We start from the raw sequence: 26,625 nt of genomic DNA on the forward strand, positions 1-26,625 counted from the left end.
CTGCACTAGTTCACCAAAGTGGAACCCTGGAAACTTTTAAGAAACACACAATCTGGAAGTTAAAGTCTTATATTCTAGTTAATTGGTTAACTAACTTCCTACCACCCTATTCTCTACCCCATCTGCCACATACCAAAGAAATGAGAGAAAGAGAAGGACAGAGAAACAGATCTAGGGATCTGTTGGTCTGTACTGTCTACACAGTGAAGAATCAAACAAAATCTTCAGCATGATCACTCTAGACAGAGTTCACCTTTACTGAAAAAAACATTCAAGGTAGAATGTAGAGTTGAAGGTGATAGTTCTATCTCTGGCAACCTTTTCAATTTACAGATGAAAAGAAAATTCTGGGGCCAGCTCTGTGGCACAGCAGGTTAAAGCATTAGCCTGCAACACCAGCTTCCCATATAGGCACCAGTTTGAGTCCAGGCTGCTCCACTTCAGATCCAGCTCTCTGCTATGGCCTGGGAAAGCAGTAGAAGATGGCCCAAGTCCTTGGGCCCCTGCACCATACAGGAGACCCGGAAAAAGCTCCTGCTTTGGATCAGCTCAGCTCTGGCCAATGCGGTCATCTGGGGAGTGAACCAACAGATGGAAGACCTCTCTTTCTCTCTGGCTCTACCTCTCTCTCTGTAACTGTGTCTTTCAAATAAATAAAATAGATATTTTTTTAAAAACTATTTTTTAAAACATCCTTTTTTAGGAGAGTGATCCAACATGGGAAGTGAGATACTCAGCAGACTCACAGAATGGAAGATGTCCTAAATAGCACTCTGGCCTCAGAATCAGCCCTAAAGGCATTCGGATCTGGCTGAAAAGCCCATGAGAGTATTTCAGGCATGGAAAGCCAAGACACTCTGGCAAAAGATCTCTGTGAGTGAGATCCCAGTGGAAAGAACAGGTCTTCAAAGAAGGAGGTACCTTTCTCTGAAGGGAGGAGAGAACCTCCACTTTGACTATGACCTTGTCTAAACAAGATAAGAGTCGGAGAACTCAAGGGGCTTCCATAGCCTTGGAAACTCATGACTGGAGCATAGGGAGATTACTGATGCCATAAACAGGAGTGTCAATTGGTAAAGTCAACAACAGGAGTCACTGTGCACTTACTCCTCATGTAGGATCTCTGTCCTTAATGTGCTGTACATTGAGACTTAATGCTATAACGAGTACTCAAACAATATATTTCACTTTGTGTTTCTATGGGGGTGCAAACTGTTGAAATCTTTACTTAATGCATACTAAACTGATCCTCTGTAAAAAAAAAAAAAAAAAAAAAGAAATTATCAATTCCCAACTTGACTCTCACTGGGATTAAACATGACAATAGGTCTGCTCTGATTTCATCATCATTTAAAAAAAATCATCTATTATTTTTCACTTTTTGTTTCTGTGTGGGAGCAAACTGTTGAAATCCATACTTAATGTATACTAAGCTGATCTTCTGTATATTAAGATAATCGAAAATGAATCTTGATGTGAATGGAAGGGGAGAGGGAGTGGGAAAGGGGAGGGTTGTGGGTGGGAGGGATGGTATGGGGGGGAAGCCATTGTAATCCATAAATCGTACTTTGGAAATTTATATTCATTAAATAAAAGTTTAAAAAAAAAAAAACATCCTTTTTTAAGTCAGTTCACTTTTGTAATATTTACCCAGTAAATGTAGTCCTCCGCTGTGTGCAAAAGAACTGTATAATATAATATCACAGTATATTAGAACCAGAAGGAACTCTGAATCTCCCAGTTTCACAAATGAGTAACCTAAAATCCAGAAATTCCATGATTGCCCAAGGTCACACAATTATTTAGTGGTAAAAGAAGCCACCCAGGACAAAAGCCAATTTTCTTATCTCTCAAGTCAATAGTATTTTCACTTCACCAAAAGCTGTGTTTTTGTTCTTAAATTTATAGTTCGTTAAAATTTAAAAAGCAGCTCCAAGCCTTAGGAATATGAACTAAACCTAGTTCTAATTCTTATATTTATTAGCCACCTGACTGTAGATGAGTAACTGTAAGATGAAAATAAACCATAGGTCACAAGCATATTTTACAAACCAAAAAGGCAAACTTAGAAAATACATAAAAATGTGAAATTATGTAGGGCCGGCGCCACGGCTCAATAGGCTAATCCTCCGCCTGCGGCTCCGGCACACCAGGTTCTAGTCCGGGTCAGGGCACCGGATTCTGTCCCGCTTGCCCCTCTTCCAGGCCAGCTCTCTGCTATGGCCCGGGAGTGCAGTGGAGGATGGCCCAAGTCCTTGGGCCCTGCACCTGCATGAGAGACCAGGATAAGCACCTGGCTCCTGGCTTCGGATCAGCGCGATGGGCTGGCCACAGCGCACCAGCCGCGAAGACCATTGGAGGGTGAACCAATGGCAAAAAGGAAGATCTTTCTCTCTGTCTCTCTCACTATCCACTCTGCCTGTAAAAAAAAAAAAAAAAAAAAAAGAATTAAGATATACATTTGTACTTTTTCTAGAGGCAAACGGATTCTATAAACACTGTCCCAAATAATCTACAATGAAATGCTTAGAAATCATTGTTCTTGGTCCACCTGAAGAACAAGTTGTTAACTAAGTCACTTCCAATGTTAACACCACCTTACCAGATCATATCTGGCAAATAAAATATTTCTATGATAACAGCGTCCTTGGTTTTTCATAGAGTACTAAGGGATGAATAAAGTGAGCCCTAAAGTTCCTCCTACTTCAACCATCTCTGATTTTATAGAATACAACCACCCCACCCTAAATGAAATAACCTAGTGAAAATCCTCTTCTGAATAACGTGTAAAGTGATACCAATTTACCAACTTCAGTTCTTACTGTGCCAAGTGTACCACTGTAATGTGATGTTCCATCAGACGAACTGGGTGAGGGGCACACAGGAATTCCCAGTGTTCTCTCTCAAACTTTGCTGTAAATCTTAAACTACTTTAAAATAAAATGCTTATTTTAAAAAATAAGAAATAAATCTATAATGCTCATTTTGGATAGTTCAGAAGACTACCAAGCAACTCCAATACTATAATAATGGCCTGTTTATTTATGCAAAAGGCAGAGTTACAGAGAGAGAAGGAGAGGCAGAGAAGGAGATCTTGCATCTGCTGGTTCACTCCCCCAATGGCCACAACAGCTGGGGCTGGTCCAGGCTGAAATCTGAAGATAGGAACTTCTTCCATGTTTCTCATATGGATGCAGGGGTCCAGGCACTTGGGCCGCCATCGCTGCTTTCCCAGGCCATTAGCAGTGAACTGGACGGGAAGTGGAACTGCCACTTATATAGGATACCAGCGCTGCAGGCAGAGGCTTAACCTACTGCACCACAGTGCTAGCCCCAAAATGTTCATTTCATTTAGCACTTCAAAATAATACGCAAAGGCTTGAGTGCCTAAATTGTCTAGTCTCACAAAAACTGCAGTTTCCCATCAGGTTATCAAATTTCTAAACTCCCATCTTAACAAATGTTTAAGGTGAAGTCTTTACACCAATGCTGGATTTCCAATGGTTTATTAGTTCAGATCCCTAAAATGTTACTTACTGGTTTATTGGTTTTGGGGTAGGCATTTAGCCTAGCAATCAAGACACCAGTTAAGATGCCTACCTTGTCTATCAGAGTACCTGGGTTGGATACCTGGCTGGAGTCTCCTGATTCCAACTTCCTGCTAATGCAGACCCTAGGAATCAACAGTGATGGCCCAAGTAACTGCGTTCCTGATAACCACAGAAAACACCTAGATTGAGCTCCCAGACTTGGGCTTTGACCTTATCCAGTCCCAGATGTTGCAGGGATTAGGAGAATGAACTGGCAGACAGGAGTGTACTCACTCTCTCACCTCTTACTGGCTTTAATTTTTTGAATGTTAACAGATATCCCTTCATTCTCCTTGTAAATAATTATATCACAAGAGTATTAATGAACTGCTTGCTTCAGGGATCTTTAAAAATCTTTTAAAACTTACAAGAAGTTTGATATTTTATCTTTTCTTTATTGAAGAAGGATTTTTTTTTTTCCTTTTTCTCCTAGAAACTAGCTTTGAAGTTACGTTATAGTCTATTTTGGGGCTTGTGCTGTGGCATAACGAGTAAAGCCACCACCTGCGGTGCCAGCATCCCATGGGAGTACCCGTTCAAGTCCCGGCTACACAACTTCCCATCTAGCTCCCTACTCGTGTGCCTGGGAGAGCAGTGGAGGATAACCCAACTCCTTAGGCCCTTGCACCCTCATGGGAGACCGGGAAGCTCCTGGTTCCTGGGTTCAGACCAGCCCAGTTCCAGCCATTGAGGCCATTTGGGGAGTGAACCAAGATGGAGGACCTCTATCTCTCTTTTGCTCTCTCTGCCTCTTTGTGGCTCTGCCTTTCAAATAAATAATTTTTTTAAAAAGTTATAAAATATAGTGTATTTTACTAAGCTGAAAGGAATATGCACCATGGAACAAACCTGAGAGCCCTATCTGACAGATATCTATGATGGCTCAAATGAATTATGATTCTGTCAACTAGTGAAGTTATAGGTGGAAAAAAAAGTGGTTAATTATGTTGTTTCTGAGAATCTCAAATTTAGAAAAATTATAATCATAGGAATTTAAAATTATCAGTATCATTTTTAATGAAATCATCTACTTTCATCTCTTTTCATACTGGAGAGAATGGAGACTATGTGGTTGTGAAAAGAACTTTTCTTCTCTGTTCAGCCCACCTGTTCTAAGTAGAGCTCTGAAACAGTTTTTGCTATCATTTAGGAGGTTTCAGAAGTCAAAAACTACAGGGAAAGCTACAGGAATCTGTATGTTCCAGAATCTAGAAAGTCAACTGTCTTTTCAGATAAAGGAGAAAAAATCTTCAATACTTTCTTCCCTACTTTATAGGGAAGCTATAGCTATAGCTATAGCTATGTTCTTTAGGGCTACCAAATTCTTTTTTTTTTTTTTAAGAAAACTTTTATTTAATAAATATAAATTTCAAAAGTACAACTTTTGGATTATAGCTGTTTTTCCCCCTGTAACCACCCACAAACCATCCCATCTCCTACTCCCTCTCCCATCCTATTCTTCATTAAGATTCATTTTCAATTATCTTTATATACAGAAGATCAACTTAGTATATACTAAGTAAAGATGTCAACAGTTTGCACCCATACAAACACACAAAGTATAAAGTACTGCTTGAAAACTAGTTTTATCGTTAATTCTCATAGTATAACACATTAAGGACAGAGATCCTACATGGGGACTACATACTACACAGAGATCCTACAGTAACTCCTGTTGTTGACTGAACAATTGACACTCTTTGTTTATGACCTCAGTAATCACCCGAGGCTCTTGTCACCAGCAGCCAAGGCTAAGGAAGCCTCTTGAGTTCACAAACTCTGACGTTATTAAGACAAGGCCATAATCAAAGTAGAAGTTCTCTCCTCCCTTCAGAGAAAGGTACCTCCTTCTTTGATGGCCCATTCTTTCCACTAGGATCTCACTCACAGAGATCTTTCATTTAGGTCATTTTTTGCCACGGTGTCTTGGCTTTCCATGCCTGAGAAACTCTCATGGGCTTTTTAGCCAGATCCAAATGCCTTAAGGGCTGATTCTGAGGAGGGGCTACCAAATTCTTATGACTCATTATGTAGACTTCACAAAAAAAAAAAACTATCATCACTATAAGGACACACAGATAGTTACTTGTGTATTTCTAAATAACAGTAACTCTGCCACTGTAACCCCCAACAAGTCTCAGAAGTATTAAATGGACTAAAAATAAACAAAAAAGAAAACCATTAAGATTCTATCTATGTAAAAAATAAATCATTCTAGCTTGAAAACATCAAGACATGAATTTGCTTGAAGAACTCTTCTGACTGTTTTTGTAACAATCTAAAACTACTATATTTTTTTCAAAGAGTAACTGGTACATGGGGCCAGCGCGGTGGCATACTAGGTTAACCCTCCACCTGCAGCGCTGGCATCTCATATGGGTGCCGGGTTCTAGTCCCAGTTGCTCCTCTTCCAGTCCAGCTCTATGCTGTGGCCCGGGAAGACAGTGGAGGATGGCCCAGGTGCTTGGGCCCCTGCACCCGCATGGGAGACCAGGAAGAAGCACCTGGCTCCTGGCTTTGGATCAGCACAGCGCTGGCTGTACCGGCCATTTGGGAATTGAACCAACGGAAGGAAGACCTTTCTCTCTGTCTCTCTCTGTCTCTCTCACTGTCTGTAACTCTACCTGTCAAATAAATAAATAAAAAATATTACAAAAAAAAAAAGAGTAACTGGTGCAGGCATTTAACCTAGCAGTTAAGACACCCACATCCCACATCAGAGAAACGGGTTTTATTCCCAGCTCCTGTTGCTGATTTCAGATTCCTGCCAATGCAATCCTTGGGAGGCAACAGAGACAGCTCAAATAACTGGGTTTCTGCTACCCATGTGAGAGACCTAGATTGAGTTCCTGTCTCCCAGCATTGGACCTGCCCAGACAGGCCACTGCAGCCATTTGGAGAGTAAAATAGTGGATGCGAGCTTTCTGTCTCTCTGTCTCTCAAACAAGTAATTAAAAAAAAAAAAAAAAAAAAAAACACACACACACACAGTAATAAATGGGTCCTTAGGAACAATGCCTAGCCTCGAAACCCAAGAGATTTCAAAAGTTTTCAGTCTTCCTCATTGCTGAGTTGGTGAAAATGGAGCAGTGCTGTTCACTCAGCATTTTAGTTTTTATAAGGTCAGGGATTTGAGGGAATGTTACTGCTAGGAGTCCCCTGGACAAGTCACCACAAACATAGGGAGGTGCCTATGTGAAGGTGAAACAAGACCCCAGCAGGCACTGGAACAAAACCCCCCTAATCTGGAAGCAAAGATCCTCCACAATGACAACAGTCCTAAACAAATTCTCTGTCTCCTACGTGATTTCTACCTAGTCAATGAAGCTCCTGTCAATGATGGGTCTTAACTGACCACAACAATGTGTATAACAATAAATATATTGCCATAAAATGTTCCCTCCATGTTTAAAGTAAAACAAACACAAAACTACTTTTTCCAAAGTTTTCTGTTACAGACTTTTTCCCAGTTAAGCGAGGGAAAAGGGAAGCATGGAGAATAAAAGGGGGAGCAGAGAAAAAAGCTGTAAGACAAACAGGTGATGAGCGAGCATACGTGTGGACAGAAATCAAGAGTGCTAGTTTCGAATCCTAGTCTGCCACCAGCTCACTCGAGCTCTCTCTCTTTCTCACTTAAATTAAGTGAGAGCAGGGGTTATACCCAAGAACATGAATCTATCCCTAAACATGCCACTCCCCAAGGGAACCCTGGCCCCAAACTTCAGAGCTAAAGATGTCAACTAGAAGGTAGGAGGTAGGGGGAACCTCTAGAGTTGCTCAGAGAAGCCTAATTCTGATTATTTTGCCTGAGGATAGAAAATTTTTTACAATTACACCACCTAGAGAACAGTAAAAAAGAGAAGTCCATCAAAGCTGTTAATTCAACTCAGTCTGAAAGGGGTTCTTCACACCAGTGCTGTGTATTGTAGATTCCCGAATGAATGTCACAGTCCCTGCTTTTAAGAATTGCAGAATCCAGGTAACAGGCTGACATTATGCTGTAGCCGCCTGCCATGCCAGCATCTCTTATCAGAGCACCGGTTTAAGTCCTGGCTACTCCAATTCTAATCCAGCTCCCTGCTATGTGCCTGGGAAAGCAGAAGATAGACCAAGTACTTGGGCCCCTGCCACTCACATCAGAGACAGGGATGGAGTTTCTGGCTCCTACCCCTGGCCATTGCAGCCATTTGCCGAGTGAACCAGCAGATAAAAGATATCTCTTTATCTCCCTCTCCCTATCTCCCTCTAATTCTGCCTTTCAAATAGATTTTTAAAAATTAAAAAAAAAAAAACAGTTAAGCTTTATCTAAATGCTAAGAGAAAAACTATGCCTTTGATTCTGCCCTTTCCCAAAAATCTCATATTAAAGCAAGGACTCTTGAAGTGTTTTTTTTTTTTTCCTTAAGATTCATTTATCCATTTGAAAGGTAAGGCAAGACAGAGAGAAGGGGAGAGACAGAGGGAAACATATCTTCCATCTGCTGGTTCTCTCCCCAAATGGACTAGGCCAGGCCAAAACCAGGAGTGAAGACCTCCTACATGGGTGGCAGGGCCATCATCTGCTGCCTTCCCAGGCACATCAGAAGAAACCTGGATCCAAAGCAGAGTAGCCAGGACTCAGACCAATGTGGGATGCAATTGTCACCTGGTGGCAGTTTAACCTGCTGCACCAAAACTCTGGCCCAACCCCTAGACTCTTGACATCAGATCTCAATTAAGAAAAATGAGGCCTAGAGAAATTAACTTTTGAATACCTAAGTTTTCTGATTTCATACCCAGTGCTCCAATATGTATGAATAATGTAGCCACATGAATGCTATCTGGCTATATTAATAAAAAGCTGCTAATGCTGTATAAGTTAGGGGCTGGCGCTGTGGTATAGCAGGTAAAAGCCACCACCTGCAGTGCCAGCATCCTATATGGGTGCTGGTTCAAGTGCCAGCTGCTCCACTTCCAATCCAGCTCTCTGTTATGGCCTGGGAAAGCAGCAGAAGATGGCCCAAGTCCTTGAGCCCTGCACCCACGCGGGAGACTTGGAGAAAGCGCCTGGCTCCTGGCTTTGGATCGGCACAGCTCCAGCTGTTGCGGCCAATTGGGGAATGAACCAGCAGATGGAAGACCTCTCTCTCTGCCTCTCCTTCTCTCTATATATAACTCTTTCAATAAATAAATCTAAAAAAAAGTCTATAAGTTAAAGAAAAACTTTAATTTGATAAAATTTTATGCTTACTGCTAACAATATGAAAGCCTCTTATACATAAGTTTGCGCTGTCATTGTTCATAAATTACAATGCATTTATCTGTCTTCAAACTTAATCCTCACGAAGAGACACTCCACCTCCAGGTCAAGGATCATTATTCAAATCATCTCTATTCCCAACATCTGGCACAAAGCAAGCACTCAGGATGATCTCCAAAGCTCCTTCCAGGTCTAAAACTCCTCCCACCTGACCTTAAAACATAACCAAGACAGATACAATAACCAATAGATGCCCAAAGGCCACATAGTATCACAAAGATACAAACTCATCTCACCTTGAGACATTTTGGAATATAATTTTTGCAACTACAGACCCAAACACAGATCTCCTTATTATATATTTTGTCCTAGGAATACTTGAAATTAGAATTTCCCATTCTTGTTTTAAGAAACTTTGTAAATTTTTTGTAAACTTACATAAGCAGGAAAAATAAGGGATAATATCAATTGCAATCATAAAACTGCATCTTTGTGTCCAGCAGCTTGCACACTAATTGTACAACCTCCTGAAACCTAAGCTGCAGAATTGGTTGCTTTCACTTCCGACTATACTCAAGATCCCTCAAAAAGGAAGGAAAACAGAAAATTCTAAAATGGAAGGTTTTACAAGTACAAAATACTTTCTTATTTGCCCAAAAATTTAAAAAACAAAATTTTATAAGCATGTCAAAATCTATCTCAAGAGAAACTGTTTTCTCAGTAATGTTAATGTTTTCTATAAACTTCTCTGCTTATGCATCCCCATTAATCAACAAAGCCCCATTCTTAGACTCACAATGTCCAGCACCGTATTTCAAGGACATCTTATCAAATCACCAAAACAAGATAAAAAAAACTAATAAGAAGCTGTTGAAAAAAAGTGAAGGGATATCTGAGCGAAGCAAAGAAACCGAGCTTCCTAAGCGCTACAGTAATTTGGCTTAGAAGGCTAGAATCAAATTCTAAACACAAATTAGTTTAATTTTTAATAAAGATCACAGTGGGGGAAACCGATTAAACACTATGAGCCGCAATCCCTTCGAATTTCAAGCATCCCCAAACTACTTAAATGGGTTTATATGTTCCACGCAAATAAAACAGCTCTGCAAAATGACTTCCCTTTCACAACCACACCCGAACGCCCATACCGCCCCTCCAATCTTTGCAAATCCTTGCAGTACAATTAAAAAAAAAAAAATCGGAGACATAGAGACATAGAAGGTTATCGGCTCTTCAGGAAAAGACAACTGGAGATAATGGCACTAGCAGGCTGGCCAGATCTGAAAGCAGAGAAATCAGGTGTGACTAGCACGTACAGCCCCCAGTCGACAGAGCAACAGAAAAATCCGCTCCCCACGGAGCGCGCAACTTCTCCAGAAACACAAGTAGATCCAGTTCCTCTTCTCTCGGCAACAAATCAAAGCTAAGCACGGACGCGCGCGGGGGCCGGCAGGAGGCGGCCATCCCGGCCCCGGCCCCGGCCCCGGCCCCGGCCCCGGCCCCGGCCCCGGCCCCGGCCCCGGCCCCGGCCCCGGCCCCGGCCCCGGCCCCAGCTCCGGCGCAGGCTGCGCTGTACCTGGCGAAGAAGTCGGCGAAGCCGCCGGTCCGTCGAGCCCGGGCAGCGGTCCCCGCGGAGCCCGGCTCGGAGGCGGCCGAGGACTCCGGCAGCCCCGCCGGGGGCAGGGGGTCCCGGGCGCTCTGGCGGCGGCTCACCTCGAACGTGTTCCGAGAGTTCAAATGAACGTCCGGCAAGCACAGGCGCGGCTCGGCGCCCAAGCCCCCACGAGTCCTCTCGGCCGAGGTGGCCGGGGGCGCGTCCTCCTCCAGACCCCGACCGCCGGCTCCCGGCCGCCCCAAGTCCTCGCTGCTGCTACCGCCACTGGCCAGGCTGCCCCCGGATCCGCTGCCCGCGCCCTCGGGCTCCGTGCTGTCCGCAGTCGCCAGACAGCAGCTCCGCAGCGGGTCCTCGAGCGGCGCGGCCCAGTCCGACGGGCTGCTCGCGCGGTCCGCGCTCTCGTCACCAGGCCCCTCCAGGCGGAGGCGGCCGCAGGGGCGGCGGCGGCGCGGCTCCGGGCCGCCGGCGCGGGCCAGCCCGCGAACCTCCTCTAGGTCGCGACCGGCCCGGCCAGGCAGAAAGCCCGAGTCCCCGTTGATCATGCCTCCGTGCCGTGGCGCGCGGACATCCGCCGCCTCGGCGCCAAGGTGCTTGGATCCCGAGCCCGGCGGGCAAGCGTCCGAGCGAGGCGCTGCCGCGAACTGCGGGGCGCCGGCCTGGCTGCTGGGCACCGCACAGTGGCAGAGCCCCGGCTCCAGCTGTGCACCGGCAGCCGCGAGGTAACACTGAAGGAGCTGCCGCGGCGGCGTCTCCTCCTCCTCCTCCTCCTCCTCCTCTTCAGGCGGCTCCACAGCGCTGACGCCTCCGCCAAAGCCGCCCGTGGCCCGGATCATCTTCCCGTCCTGGTCCACGGGCTCCGGCGCCGGCACCGGGAGCAACTTGGGGTTTCTTCCCGAACAGGCTGCGGCATCCTCCGGACCCACCATCTGGGGTCCGGGTGGCTGCCACCCAAGGAGACGGCGGAGAACTCCCCGGCGCAGTCTCCGCCAGGGAACAGCCCTGGGTGTGGGGCCGCGGCGGTCGCCGCAACGTTCCCAGACCCACCCCTCCCACCCGCGGGGTCGCACAGTTGGGCGAGGGCGGGCACGCGCCTGGGCTCGCGCACGCGCAAAAGCCAGATCGGTCAAGCCCCCGACCTGGAGATTCCCCGAACCATAGAGACGGAAGCTAGAGAGGCGCACTCAGCCAATCTGGGATCGGCCGTCCGGGTGGTGGAAGCTGATTGGCTGGCTCCGGGCGTGACAGTGCTCAACAGAAGCGCGGGTGCTGCTCGCCTAACAAAAATTCACTGGGCGTACTATGTGCATGGGAGTAGAATTGCAAGACGCCAGCGCGTTAAGTCCTTCCAGTGCTAACTGGCCACCGGGCGGCTCTTCAATTTTTACATCCTTTTCCATCGTCATAGCCATAGCTCAGGGCTGTTATGGCCTCAAGTCAACACCCTCCCTTTGCTTCGGCTTCCACAACGCTACCAAAATTATCTGTCATTCGTCATTAAAGGAACCCGAAGCAAAAGTACAATAAAGTCCACTTACCGTCCACTAGGCTGTCTGTGGAAAATAGCAAGCATTGGAAAGGATGTGGAAAAAGTAGAACCCTTCTATGAGGGTACTTCAAAAAGGTCAGGCAAATGGTACTACAAGAAAAGCTTATTTTGCTGCAAAAACTTTTTGAAATCCATGCACAATTTTTCCTTAACGTTCATTTTCCGTGAACTTTTTGAAGACCCCTGTGTGCATAGATTTCAAGAATTGTGTAGAATGTGAAATGGTACAGCTATCCTTGGTAGGCAGTAGGTGATGGCTCAAGTATATGGGTGCCTCCTACTCACTGGGAAACCCAAATGGAGTTCCTGGCTCCTGGCATCTTCCTGGCCCAACCCTGGCTGTTGCCAGCATTTAGCATGAACAAGTAGATGGGAGATCTCTCTCTCTCTTTCAAATAAAATGATAATAACTACATTTTTAAAATAGTTTAGCAGCCATGAAAAATAGTTTGTTGGTTCTTCAATAAATTAAACTTAGAATTTTATTACATGACCCAGCAATCCCACTCCTAGGTATATACTCAAAAACTTGAAAACAAATGTTCAAACAAAAATATTTTAATAAATGTTCATGGTAACACTATTCATAACCAAAAGGTACAACAACCCAAATGTCTTTCAACAGAGGATGGATAAACAAAAATGGTATATCCAGACCATGGAATATTACTCAATTATAAAAAAGAATAAACTAGTGATACATGCTACAATGTGGATGAATCTTAGAACATGCTAAGTGAAAGAAGCCAGACACAAAAGATAACACGTTGTCGGGTGTGCACCTTGACATAATAGGCTAGGCCTCCACCTGCATCGCTGGCATCCCATATGGGTGCTAGTTGCTGTCCGGGCAGCTCCATTTCTCATCCAGCTCTCTGTTTATGACCTGGGAAGGCAGTAGAAAATGGCCCAAGTGCTTGAGCCCCTGCACCCATGTGGGAGACCCTGAAGAAACTCCTGGCTCCTGGATTCGTATAGGCCCAGCTCCAGCTGTCGTGGCCATTTGGGGAGTGAACCAGTGAATGGAAGATCTCTGTCTCTCCCTCTCTGTCTGTAACTCTGCCTTTCAAATAAAATCTTTAAAAAATATATAACACATCTGCTGTGGCCAGGGAGTGCAGTGGAGGATGGCCCAGGTGCTTGGGCCCTGCACCCCATGGGAGACCAGGAAAAGCACCTGGCTCCTAGCTCCTGCCATCGGATCAGCGTGGTGCGCCGGCCGCAGCTCGTCGACCGCGGCGGCCATTGGAGGGTGAACCAACAGCAAAGGAAGACCTTTCTCTCTGTCTCTCTCTCTCACTGTCCACTCTGCCTGTCAAAAAAAAAATATATATATATATATATATAACACAGTATATACTTTACTTATATGAAATGACCAGAATGGGTAAATTTGTAGAGACAGGAAGCCAAGCGATGATTGCTAGTGACTGGAGGAATGGGGAAAAGAGAGTTATTGCCCAGTGGTTATAGTGTTTTCTTTCTTTGAGAAGCAGAGTTACAGAGAGAGGGAGAGATAGAGAGCAATATCTATCTTCCATTTGCAAATTCACTCCCCAAATGCCTACAATGGCCAAAGTTGGGCCAGGTTGAAGCCAGGAACCAGGAACTCTATCCAGGTCTCCCACGTGGGCAGCAGGGGCCCAGGTGCTCAGGCCATCTTGGGCTGCTTCCTCAGGCACATTAGCAGAGAGCTAGTTTGAGTAGCCAGTACTAGACCCAGCACTTAACCTACTGGACCGCAACACCAGCCTCTGTTGGTGTTTCCTTTTGGGGTGAAATGAGGTGAGTGAATATGGAACGGATATGAAAATATTTTGGAACTCGGTGGAGTTTGTGACTGTACAACATGATGTATGTGCTAAGGAACACTGAATTGTATACTTGCACATGGTTAGTCTGATGTAATGCAAACTTTACCTTAATTTTTAAAAAGCGAAGTAAAAACAGATATCTGGACATAAGATGAGGAAAGCGGAAGGAGTCTACTCCCAGTCTTCTGTCTCTTCAGCCTGTGTCTTCTGCCTAGGGAATTTATCCTGCAATTTTCTTCCTGGTGTGAAGTATTTCTCAATTTGTTAATGCATTACTTTCTAGTTACCACCATAAGTATCCCTCTATAAAATTATACTGTTTCTTTAAAGATTCATTTATTTATTTCAAAAGTCAGAATTAGAGAAAGAGAAAGAGAGAGCACTTCCATCCATTGGTTCACTCCTCAGATGGCTGCAATGGCCAGCGCTAGGCCAGGCCGAAGCCAGGAGCCAGGAGCTTCCCCTGGGGTCTCCCATGCGGGTACAGGGTCCCAAACACTTGGGCCATCCTCTGCTGCTTTTTCCAGGCACATTAGCAGGGAGCCTGGTCAGAAGAGGAGCAGCCAAGACTCGAACTGGCACCCATTTGTGATGCCTGCATCACAGGCAGTGGCATTACATACTATGCCACAATGCAGACCCCTAAAATTATACTTTTTTTTAAAGATTTTATTGATTTATTTGAAAGGTAGAGTTACAGACAGTGAGAGGGAGAGACAGAGAAAGGTCTTCCTTCTCTTGGTTCACTTCCCAAATGGCTGCAATGGCCGGAGTTACACCTATCTGAAGCCAGGAGCCAGGTGCTTCATCCTGGTCTCCCATGCAGGTGCAGGAGCCCAAGGACTTGGGCCATCCTCCACTGCTTTCCCAAACCATAGCAGGGAGCTGGATTGGAAGAGGGTCAGCCAGGACAAGAACCGGCGCCCATATGGGATGCCGGCCCCACAGGCAGAGGACTAACCAACTGTGCCACAGCGCTGGCCCCATATACTGTTTTTAAATTCTAAGTTCTTTTGTAAAAAAAGAGTTTAGTTATTTGGAAGGCAGAGTTAGAGAGAAATAAGCAGAGAGAGAGAAAGAGAGATCTTCCATCTGCTGTTTCACTCTCCAAATGGCCGCCACAGCTGGGCTGAGCCACCCAAAGCCAGGAGCTAGGAGCCAGGAGCTTCTTCAGGGTCTCCCATGTGGGTGCAGGGGCCCAAGGACTTGATCCATCTTCCACTGCTTTCCCAGGCACATTAGCAGGGAACTGGATTGGAAGTGGAACAGCTGAGACTAGAACCGTGCCCATATGGGAAGCCAGCACTGCAGATGGTGGCTTAACCTGCTATACTACAGTGCTGGCCCCTAAACTCTATTTTTTTTAGATTTATTTATTTTTTACTTGAGATTCATAGTTACACAGAGAAAGGAGAGGTAGAGAGAGAGAGAGAGAGAGGTCTTCCATCTGCTGGTTCATTCCCCAATTGGCCGCAACAGCCAGAACTGCACTGATCCAAAGCCAGGAGCCAGGAGCTTCCTCTGGATCTTCCCATTCAGACACAGGGGCCCAAGGACTTGGGCCATCTTCTTTTGCTTTCCCAGGCCATAGCAGAGAGCTGGATAGGAAGTGGAGCAGCGCCCTTATGGGATGCCAGCACTTCAGGCCAGGGTGTTAACCCGCTGTGCCACAGCGCCAGCCCCTAAACTCTAATTTCTTAAAATGGTTTATTTTGTTCATCTCCTTCTCCCATGGTCAACAGCAGTAAAGGTTTTATGAACCATGATAGCTCATATAACCCTAGTGCAGACTTCAAAACTAGCCGGCGCCGTGGCTCAATAGGCTAATCCTCCGCCTTGCGGCGCCGGCACACCGGGTTCTAGTCCCGGTCAGGGCGCCGGATTCTGTCCCGGTTGCCCCTCTTCCAGGCCAGCTCTCTGCTATGGCCAGGGAGTGCAGTGGAGGATGGCCCAGGTGCTTGGGCCCTGCACCCCATGGGAGACCAGGAAAAGCACCTGGCTCCTGGCTCCTGCCATCGGATCAGCGCGGTGCGCCGGCTGCAGCGGCGGCCATTGGAGGGTGAACCAACGGCAAAAGGAAGACCTTTCTCTCTCTGTCTCTCTCTCTCACTGTCCACTCTGCCTGTCAAAAATTAAAAAAAAAAAAAAAAAAAAAAAAAAACAACTAAAGCACAGGCCGGCGCCACGGCTCACTAGGCTAATCCTCCGCCTTGCGGCGCCGGCACACCGGGTTCTAGTCCCGGTTGGGGCGCCGGATTCTGTCCCGGTTGCCCCTCTTCCAGGCCAGCTCTCTGCTGTGGCCAGGGAGTGCAGTGGAGGATGGCCCAAGTGCTTGGGCCCTGCACCCCATGGGAGACCAGGAGAAGCACCTGGCTCCTGCCATTGGATCAGCACGGTGCGCCGGCCGCAGCGTGCCGCCCGCGGAGGCCATTGGAGGGTGAACCAACAGCAAAAGGAAGACCTTTCTCTCTGTCTCTCTGTCTCTCTCACTGTCCACTCTGCCTGTCAAAAAAAAAAAAAAAAACAACTAAAGCACATTTACATTCTCTAACTTTGTCTAAAATAAAATGTATAATAACTTATATTAGAAGTTCTTGCTATTATTCCCACCTTTTCAACAACAAAAGTTCCTGTAATATCTGGTAATATTATATCCTATTTCACAAAGAATAGTTTTAAGATGCAGTATATCCTTTATATGGTCCCTTAAAAATATGACATTAAAAACTTTTGAAAATTAAGTATGCATTTGGTGAAGGGGTTAAGAAGCCACTTGGGATGCCCGCTTGCCATATTGGAGTCCCTGAGTTCAAGTCCTGGCTCCGTTTCCAATCCAGCCTTTGGCTAATGCACATCGTGGGAGGTAGAAGGTGAAGTCTCAAATATTCGGGTCTCTCTGTCATCCACATGGGAAACCTAGATTGAGCTCCTGGCTCCTGATTTCAGCCTGGCCCAGCCCTGGCTGTTGTTGGTATTTGGGGAATGAAACAGCCATAGAAGACCTCTTTCTTTCTCTCTGCCTTTCAAATAAATAAATAAATAAAAATGGAAAAAACAACAACGAAAAACTTTTGATACCATATTATATTACCACAACTCTTGACATAAATAATATATCCTTATACCTTCCTATAAATCAGATGGAGCAATTATGGTGAGAGAAAATCTTCTCAGCCTCAGTCATAGAATATTAATTTATTCAAACATGGAAAATCTTGGTATACTTACTCATATTTTTTAATAAAATTTTACTCTCAAAAAATTGTCAAAATATGGGCCGACGCTGTGGCATAGCTGTAAAGATTCTGCCTGCAAGTGCCAGCATCCCTTATGGGCGCTGGTTTGAGTCTCAGCTGCTTCAATTCCAATCCAGCTCTTTGATATTGCCTGGGAAAACAGTGCAAGATGGCCTAAGTCCTTGGGCCCCTGCACCCATGTGGGAGACCCGGAAGAAGCTCCTGGCTCCTGGTTTCGAATCAGCACAGCTCTAGCCGTTACGGCCATCTGAGGAGTGAACAGCGGATGAAAGACCTCTCTCTGCTTCTCCTTCTCTGTGTAACTGTTACTTTCAAAATAAATAGATATTTTAAAAAAATGTAAAAATGCAAATGACTGGCCATATTCTACATGTATGACCCATTCCTCATTATTGATGTGTGAGATGTGGTACAATAATCTCGTATTATTACTTTACTACAGTTGGACTCAGGGTACAAAGTTCTCAAACAAAAGACCTCAAGCTCCTCATATACTTTTGCAATCCACAAACCATGTCTGGCTGTACTGGATTACCAAATAGCCTTCACAGACACTTTTCCTTCTATGGTGTTAAGTCACCACCAGATTTCCTTACAGCAGTGTTTCTCAAAGTTGGCTGCATATGAGATACACTTAGGAAGGTTTTTAAATTACTGAGGAATGGGCCTCACCCCACAACAGTTAATCAAAATCTCCAGAGGAGGAGCCCTGGTTATTCAGTCATCATCATATTAACTTTTCAAACTTGTAAGAGAACCACTGTTTTTTCTTAGTTTCCATAATTCTGTTCTCTCCATTTTTTTTTTCTGCTACATTTTGACTATTTCTTCTAAGTACTCCCTGGGAGGATTCTTCTTCCTTAATCCAAATGCAGTGGCTTTCTCTTCTCTTAAGGCCAGACACAACATCTTTTCTGTGGCTGTAAGACTCCATGGTCTACCTGTGCAGTGCTCTCTCCCACTTCTCTCTCAAACTCTCCCAACTTCGATAATAATGGGGTTTGTCATGGTGGTGGTCGCTGTCGCTGTCGCTGTGCTATCTACTACAATGCCCATTCTGAAAGCTTCTACGTCTGGGCTGTTCTCCAGGACAATTTAGGTCTTTGTGATACTTTTATCTCCCTCACCAGCATCATCTCACATTACTCTCCTCACTCATCATGTTTCAAATGTGATGTCTTTGCCTCTGTTTCTGAAATTATGTGCTAAGTCCTCCTGCCTAATGCTCTTCATGCATGTTGGTCTCTCACCCCGGAGCACTCTTCCCCAGTTGTTATTCAGCTCTGATGAAGGGGACTCTTAACCTAACAATTATTTGTTTTGTATGTGTCAATGAAACCTAAAATAGCCATAGGAAGTCCTCAGTATACCGATCTGATAATGAACAGATTAAACCAAAATATAGTCAATACGTCCCTTTGAAAATTGTTTAACTAGATATGGAATAAATCTGATGTCAAAATCCAAATGAAACTTCTGTAAAGCAGTACAAATGTACAAGCTTCTGTAAGACTGTCCCTCTTGGTTTGCTAAAGAAATCTTCAACTTCTGCAAATGATCTAAATTCCATGCATTCCTGGTAAAACCCCAGCTGGTAAGAGAGGGTCACTAGGACTAAGGTTGAGGATTATAGTTAGATAACAAATATTGAAAGGATGCGTATTGCAGATTAACTCAGCAGGGTGAGACATGTGTGGGAAATGAATGAGAGCAAGATCACAAAGCGGCTGCTGTTTGGTAAGCCACAGCGGGACAGCAGCAAACCAAGAGACGGATGAAATGCTTTAAAAATGCACACTGATCCTTTGGGGCAGCAAACCGATGCCACATATTAAGAGGCCTGTAATTGTGCTCCTGGGAATTCGTCATAAGGAAGTCGTTCCAAAGAATAAAATAAAACCAATACTAAAATGCTTATAGCAAAATGTGGAAGAGTTAGAAATTAGAAAATGCTTAAATAACCAATAATATGGGAAGTGTAGGAAAACTAACTATATCAGCGAAACAGTATGTAGACAAAGTGACAGAAATGCAGAAATACAGGGAAATTTTACAAAATATTATTAAATAAAAAAGTAAACATACACAATTGTGTCCATAATTACAATGATGTATAACATTTCATACATAGCTTGATAAAGTCATGAAAAGAGAATGATGGGTTTTTAAATTTTTATGTTTCTTCTTATGGTATTTTACCAATCCTCCTCTTATGGTATTTTAAAAATAGATTAAATGGTAACTTTTAAAGGAACATTCTGAAGTGCATTTCCAAATGCATATCATAGCTGTAGATTGTTCAGAAATGGGTTATAATAATTTCTTATGTAGCAAGAGGACATTAAGCTACATTTAGAGGAAAACTCACCTAAAACTCCTCACCAGTTGCTACTGGTGTAATCAAATGAGAGTATTTGCATAAATCCAGTATGAGACTGATTAAAGTTCATTAATTGTTAAACCATTTTGCAACAGGACAGAATATAGAAATTTAAAAAACAGGCTGGTTATTTGGCTTAATGGTTAAGTTGCCTGGTTTCTTTGTTTGCTTGTTTGTTTTTTAAACATCTATTTATTTATTTTGAAAGTCAGAGTTACAAAGAGAGATGGTGAGGGAGAAACAGAGAGAAAGAGATCCTCCATCCACTGGTTCACTCCCCAGATGACTGTAAAAGCCAGCACTGGGTCAGGACAAAGCCAGGAGCCAGGAGCTTCATCCAGGTCTCGCACATGAGTGGTGGGGGCCCAAACACCTGGGTCATCCTGCACTGCTTTTTTAAACCATTAGCAGGCAGTTGGATAACAAGTGGAGCATGGACCACCACTCATATGGGATGCCAGTGTTGCAGGTGCCAGCTTTACCCACTATGCCACAATGCCATCCCCAAGCTTTACCTACTATGCTACAATGCCACCCCCCATAAGGGATGTCAGCACTGCAGGCGCCCCACCAGCTACGCCACAGCGCAATTCCTGGAGAGTAACATTTATTTAAAGAAAAAAAAAAAAAAGAGGCAGCCCTGAGGGCTCACGTGACTGGGTTCTTGGCACCCATGTGGGAAATTCAGACTGTTTCTGGCCCTCAGCTTTGGTCATAGCTGGGAGCCTTTGCAGGCATTTTGGGGAATAAACCAGCAAATGGGAACTTCTCAGTGTGCTTCTCTCACTCTGCCTCAAAAATAAATTTTCTACAGAATGTTACAGTGAAAACACTACTTTCATAAAATGAAAATATGGGACAGCACTCTGGCGCAGCAGGTTAAACCACTGCCTGCAATGCCAGCATCCCATATGGGCACTGATTTGAGTCCTAGATGCTCCACTCTGATCCATTTCCCTATTAATGGGCTTGGGAAAGCAGAAGATGGGCCAAATACTTGGTTGCACCCATGTGGGAGACCCAGATGAAGTTCTTAGTTCTTGACTTTGGCATGGTGCAGCCCCAGCCATTGTGGCCATTTGGGGAGTGAACCAGTGGATGGACGATTTCTTTGTCTCTCCCTCACTGCAACTCTGCCTTTCAAATAAATAAATTTTTTTTAAAAATAAAATAAAAATAAAACCCAAGATACTCACCTGTTACTCTAAAATAATTAATATTAATGTTAATTGAGTACTCTTGTAATGTTGGAAATAAATAAATCCCTATTGTTGGCCATTTTGATAGTGTCCAGATGTTTTCTATTATAAACCACACTATAGCAATAAAATTCCACATATGCAGGGGCAGGTGTCGTGGCACAGGGGGTTGGGCCACTGACTTGGATGCCTGTATTCCATATCAGAGTACCTGGGATGGAGTTCCAACTTCACTTCCTTTCCAACTTCCTGCTGATTCACACCCTGGGAAGCAGTAGATAATATCTCAAGTACTTGGATTACTGCCACCAGTGGGAGAGACCCGAGTGGAGTTCCTGGTTCCTGGTCTCGGCCTGACCCAGCCTTGGCTATTGCAGGCATCTGGGAAGTGAACCAGTGAGTGGAAGATCTCTCTCTCTCTCTCTCTCTCTCTCTGCCTTTCAAATAATTTTTTTAATCCACATACATAAATAGTTGTGCTTATCTTTGTTATTTTCTCTGGAAAATTTAATAGAAATGGCATTTACAAGGAAAACTGTATAAATAAATATTTTTATTAGACTTAAAAACTAAGAACTTTTTATTACTTTACATGCTTTCTACTTATGACCAGTTAAAATATCCTTTTTTAAAAGATGTATTATTACTATTACTATTATTATTATTATTTGGAAGGCAGAGTGACAGAGAAAGAGGGGTAGAGATAGAAAGTTCATGTTATCAGGACCAATTTTGTGGGCCTGCTCCCTGTGCAGTCACCCAGAGCCCTACAGATTTGGTTTAACGCTCTGCTATTTTTTTTTTAAGGATTGATTTATTTAATTTGAAAGAGTTACAGAGAGGAAGAGGCAGAGGCAGAGGTGGAGAGAGCGAGAGAGAGGTCTTCCATCTGCTGGTTCACATCCCACATGACTGCTACATCCAGGGCTGAGCCAATCCGAAGCCAGGAGCAAGGAGTTTCCTTCAGGTCTCCCTCATCAGTGCAGGGGCCCAAGGACTTGGGTTGTCTTCCACTGCTTTCCCAGGCCATAGCAGGGAGCTGGGTTGGAAATGGAGCAGCCAGGATTCAAACTGGCACCCATATGGGATGCGGCTCTGCAGATAGAAGCTTTACCTGCTGTGTCATGGTGCTGGCCCCAACCTCACATTTTATATACAGTTCCTGTAAATTAGCTAGCTGATCCTGTGTAACAGTCCTGTGTAACTTTGACACTTTTTTTTTTTTTTTTGACAGGCAGAGTGGACAGTGAGAGAGAGAGACAGAGAGAAAGGTCTTCCTTTGCCGTTGGTTCACCCTCCAATGGCCGCCACGGCCGGCGCGCTGTGGCCGGCCACCGCGCTGATCCGATGGCAGGAGCCAGGTACTTCTCCTGGTCTCCCATGGGGTGCAGGGCCCAAGCACTTGGGCCATCCTCCACTGCACTCCCGGGCCATAGCAGAGAGCTGGCCTGGAAGAGGGGCAACCGGGACAGAATCCGGCGCCCTGACCAGTGTGCCGGCGCCGCTAGGTGGAGGATTAGCCTAGTGAGCCGCGGCGCCAGCACTTTGACACTTTTTTAAAAAGACCAGCCAATTATTTGTAAGATGTCTCTCAATTTTAGTTTGTTTAATGCTTCCTCATAAATTCAGGCTCTGCGTTTTGTAAGGATACTACAGAGTGATGTTATGCCCTTCAGTGCATCATATCAGGGAGCACATACTGTTGATTTATCCTGATATTGATGATACTAATTTTAATAACTCAATTAAGATGGTTTCTGCCAATTTTCTGCATTGTAAAGTTATTATTTTATCCCTTGTGGTTTTTTTTAATTAATTTATTTATTTGAGAGGCAGAGTACAGAAAAGGAGAGACAGAGAGAAAGGTCTTTCATCCGCTGGGTCACTCCCCAATGGCTGAAATGGTGAGAACTGGGCCAATCTGAAGCCAGAAGTCAAGAGCTGCCTCTGGGTATCCCACACGAGTGCAGGGGCCCAAGTACTTGGGCCATCTTCCACTGCTTTCCCAGGTCGTAGGCAGAGAGCTAGATCGGAAGAGGAGCAGCCCGGACACGAACTGGCACCCATAAGGGGTTGCCTGTGCCACAGGCAGAGGCTTAACCTACTACACCACAGCACTGGTCCCACTTTGTGTTTTACGAGTTCTTTTTATTTATAATTAATTGGCAAAGAAAAATTATATATATACTTATTATGTGAAGCATGTTAGTTTGAAATACATATATATTATACCCTTTAAGATAATATAAATTTCTGTTTCCCCTCATACTTTTTTTTTTAAGATTTATTTATTTATTTGAAAGGCAGAGTGACAGAGAGAGAGAAGGAGAGACAGAGACAAAAACTTTTCGTCTGCTGGTTCACTTCCCCAGTGGCCAGATGCCAGGGCTGGACCAGGCCAAAGCCAGGAGCCCAGAACTCGATCTGGGTCTTCCACATGGGTGGTAGGGACCCAGTTACTCAGGACATGTTCCACCGTTCCCAAGCTGGAGAGGAAATGGGGCAGTGCAGTGATCCAACGTAGGTTGCTGGGCCTTAAAGCGGTGGCTGAATCTGCTGCACCACGACACTAACCCTTTTTAAAGCTGAAATAGCTTTCATATTATGAACCAAATGGCATTTATATCTACACCATTTTTTCTGGCTTCAGCCTGGCTCAACCCCGGCTGTTGCAGCTATTTGTGCAATGAACTAGCAGATAGAAGATCTGTCTCTTTCTCTGTCTTTCCCTCTCTCTGTAACTCTGCCTTTCAAATAAAATAAATAAATCTTCGAAAAAAACTCCCCATTTTATATGAGTAAAAGGACTTCTCTTTACTACTTCAAGTTACATTTCTTTGATCATTAATGGTGCTACACCTCCACACTCCAACCCCTACCCTGACATTACCCATCTATTTGTATTTCTTCTTTTGAAACTAGATAAAAATGGTGTTTGTTCCAATCCACCTCTAGTCCACCATCGTGACTAGATAATCCTAAGAAATATTTAGGGATAAAATTGAGAAGTGTACAAATTGTGGGCTATAAAACAATCTCACAGCACTTTAAATGTTTAGGAAAAGACAACAGAAGCATCTGAGATGATTATCTTTAGCATGCAACCACAAAGAGTTGTGAATTCCTGAAGGGGATAGGTATAGTGGCTCTGGCTCTAGGCTCCTGGGGGACAATGTAACACCAGTAACTTGCTCACAATAGCTTTGTGAAGGATGAAAGGGGTTTGGGAGAAAAAGGAGTTGAATAGAAGAGTCCAGGATTCTCTGGTGGAGGTAATCATATACCAGAAAACCTCTGATAGCTGCAGCTACTCCAGAGAACACAGCCGGCATGGCTCACTCAAGTAAAATACGTGCATAGCTAGGGACCTAGCAGTTCCACTTCTGCTTAAACCCTTCAAGGGAATTTTCTCACAGTCCCTAAGAGGAAATACTTGAGAATGTTTATTAATGGGTGTGAGTGTCCTTTGAGGTGGAAAGGAATTGGAGACAGTCCAAAATTGGAGTAAATATGTAATCAAGTTAGGAGTAAATATATAATGAGTGACAGATGAACCACCACAGGGCACTATGCAGTGATTAAACACAGCACATTAGATGTACACAGGCAATGAGGCAATCCTGTGTGTAGCGGGTAAAGCCTCCTGGCTTTGGATCGGCGCAGCTCTGGCCGTTGCGGCCATCTCGGGAGTGAACCAACGGATGGAAGAACTCTCTCTCTGGCTCTACCTCTCTCTGTAACTCTCTTTCAAATAAATAAAATAAATATATTTTTTAAAATGTACACAGCAGCTTTGAGAGACAGCAAAAACAGTGTCAATTTTAAAACTAAGAAATGAGATGAACAAAAAATTATTATTTGCATAATTAAAACTATGAATAGACAATTTTTTCACAACAACACACATTTAAGAAGCACATTTGTTGTAGGCAGGCATGTAGGATAGAATTGATCAGGTTTGTGAGCTGGAAGACCACGCTTTCACCACGCCCTCTGTGTGACTTCATTCCCCTACCAGACCACACCTGTGCGCCCACCTGCCTATCAGAGTAATTAACCACGCCCCTTTGGAAGTAGATTAAAGGCCTGAAACACTGTGGGCCCAGCCTTTTTTGCCCTTTCCCCTTTTTTGCCCTTGTTAGCCATTGCAGGCCCTGCTGCCCTGCGCCTTCGGGGTGCATGGCCTTCGGGCCACCTGCCCCATGCTTCCTGACCTGCATGCTCCTGCACGTGGCTGGCTCCTGGTGCTCGGTGTGAATCTACATTTCCCTCTCTCCTTTAGATAGGGCCCTCACTCTCCTATGCATCTCTCTCACTGAATAAAAAGCTTAAAACATCACGCTGCCTGGATTATTTGTGCCAGTATTCAGAATATGAGGCAAGAACCCACAAGGCTTATTAATATTGTGAATTTATTAATAAGCAGACTGGTAACACATTTAGTGAATTAAAATGGTACCTGTTTAATGCATTAAAATAGAGAAAGGAATTGCTGAAAGAAGATAAACCAATATACAGAGAAATTGTAAGAAGCAATAGAGGAGCCAGCACTGTGGTGCAGCAGGTTTAAGTCCCAGCCTGCAGCTCTGGCACCCCATATGGGCACCAGTTTGAGTCCCGGCTGCTCCTCTTTTAATCCTGCTCTCTGCTATGGCCTGGGAAAGCAGTAGAAGATGGTCCAAGTCCTTGGGCCCCTGCACCCATGTAGGAGAACTGGAGGAAGCCTCTGGCTTCGGATCAGCTCAGCTCTGGCTATTGCAGTCACTTGAGGCATGAACCAGTGGAATGGAAGACCTCTCTTTCTTTCTGGCTCTACCTCTCTCTGTAACTCTTTCAAATAAATAAAATAAATCTTTAAAAAAAATGCAATAGAGGCTCTTTGCAGAGTGGAATGATAATGTGTCAACAATTGAGGAAGTTGTTAATGCATCGCTGAATTCAAGGTGAAGGAAGGAAAGAGCCAGAAAAAAATGAAAGGCAAACCATAACCAATACATAGCACATGACAGTACATGTGCTTCGTGTGATCACAGGGCTTTGCACATGCTATTCCTTTTGCTAGACACTTTAGTCACCCCTAACACACACACGGAGTGACAGCGAGAACGAGAGCAAGAGCAAGTTCTAATTTTTACTTTCTTTGGATCTCAATTCAGTAATTTCTTGAAGAAAAGCCTTCTATATCCTACCTGATCCTGCCATTTTCCCCTTTTATGATAAGTCATTACACTATATAATCTTTCGTTTTGGGCACTAATTACAATTTAAAAAAAAATTTTTTAAAAAGATTGAGTTTGAAAGTCAGAGTTACAGAGAGAGAGGGAGAGGGAGAGGGAGAGGGAGAGGGAGAGGGAGAGGGAGGGAGAGAGAGAGAGAGAGAGAGAAAACTTCCATCCGCTGATTGATTCCCAGATAGCCGCAATGGCCAGCACTGGGCCAGGTCAAAACCAGGAGCCAGAAGCTTTATCTGGTTCTCCCATGTAAGTGGCAGGGGCCCAGACATTTGGGCCACCTTCCACTATGTTTCACAGGCCCTTAGCAGGGAATTGGATCAGAAGTGGAGCAACCAGGACATGAAGCACCGCCCATAAGGGATGCTGGTATCACAGGTGGCAGCTTTACTTGCTACACCACAATGCCAGCCCCTAAAAAACTTTTACATCTATGTTTGTGGTTCTTTGGTTAATAATCTGCTCTACCTGCTCTAGTTTGGATGTGATTTGTCCCCCAAGGGTTCATGTGTTGAACCTAATCCTTAGTGTGATGGTGTTGGGTTGTGGTATGCAACCTTTAAGAAGGGGAGCCTCATCAAAGATAATTAGGTCATTTGGGACACTACCTTCAGAAGAGATTAAAGTGGTTCTTGTGAGACCCTGGTTAATTATTTCAAGAGATGCTATAAAACTGAGAGCCTGGCACCTCCCTTGGTCTCTCTCTGCCTTCCTGTCTCACCATGTGATCTCTTCCTCCCACACACACTCCCAC

General features: G+C 44.5%; 1 protein-coding gene across 8 annotated transcripts in view; it reads right to left on the minus strand.

Moving 5' to 3' along the window:
* The window catches only part of TBC1D12 (TBC1 domain family member 12), a 131,632-nt gene extending 120,039 nt beyond the window's left edge, over positions 1–11,593 (minus strand). For 2 of the 8 annotated variants that reach the window (XM_051823425.2, XM_051823424.2), the window contains exon 1: positions 10,406–11,593. In XM_051823425.2, coding sequence (XP_051679385.2) covers positions 10,406–11,370 — 965 coding nt within the window. In that variant the 5' untranslated portion in view covers positions 11,371–11,593. The remainder of the gene's footprint in view (positions 1–10,405) is intronic. The other 6 variants (XM_070057572.1, XM_070057574.1, XM_070057575.1 and 3 more) reach the window with 6 other exon arrangements.
* Positions 11,594–26,625: the final 15,032 nt, after the last annotated feature.

Source organism: Oryctolagus cuniculus, chromosome 15 (genome assembly GCF_964237555.1).
Source record: "Oryctolagus cuniculus chromosome 15, mOryCun1.1, whole genome shotgun sequence".
NCBI classification, from domain to species: Eukaryota; Metazoa; Chordata; class Mammalia; order Lagomorpha; family Leporidae; genus Oryctolagus; species Oryctolagus cuniculus.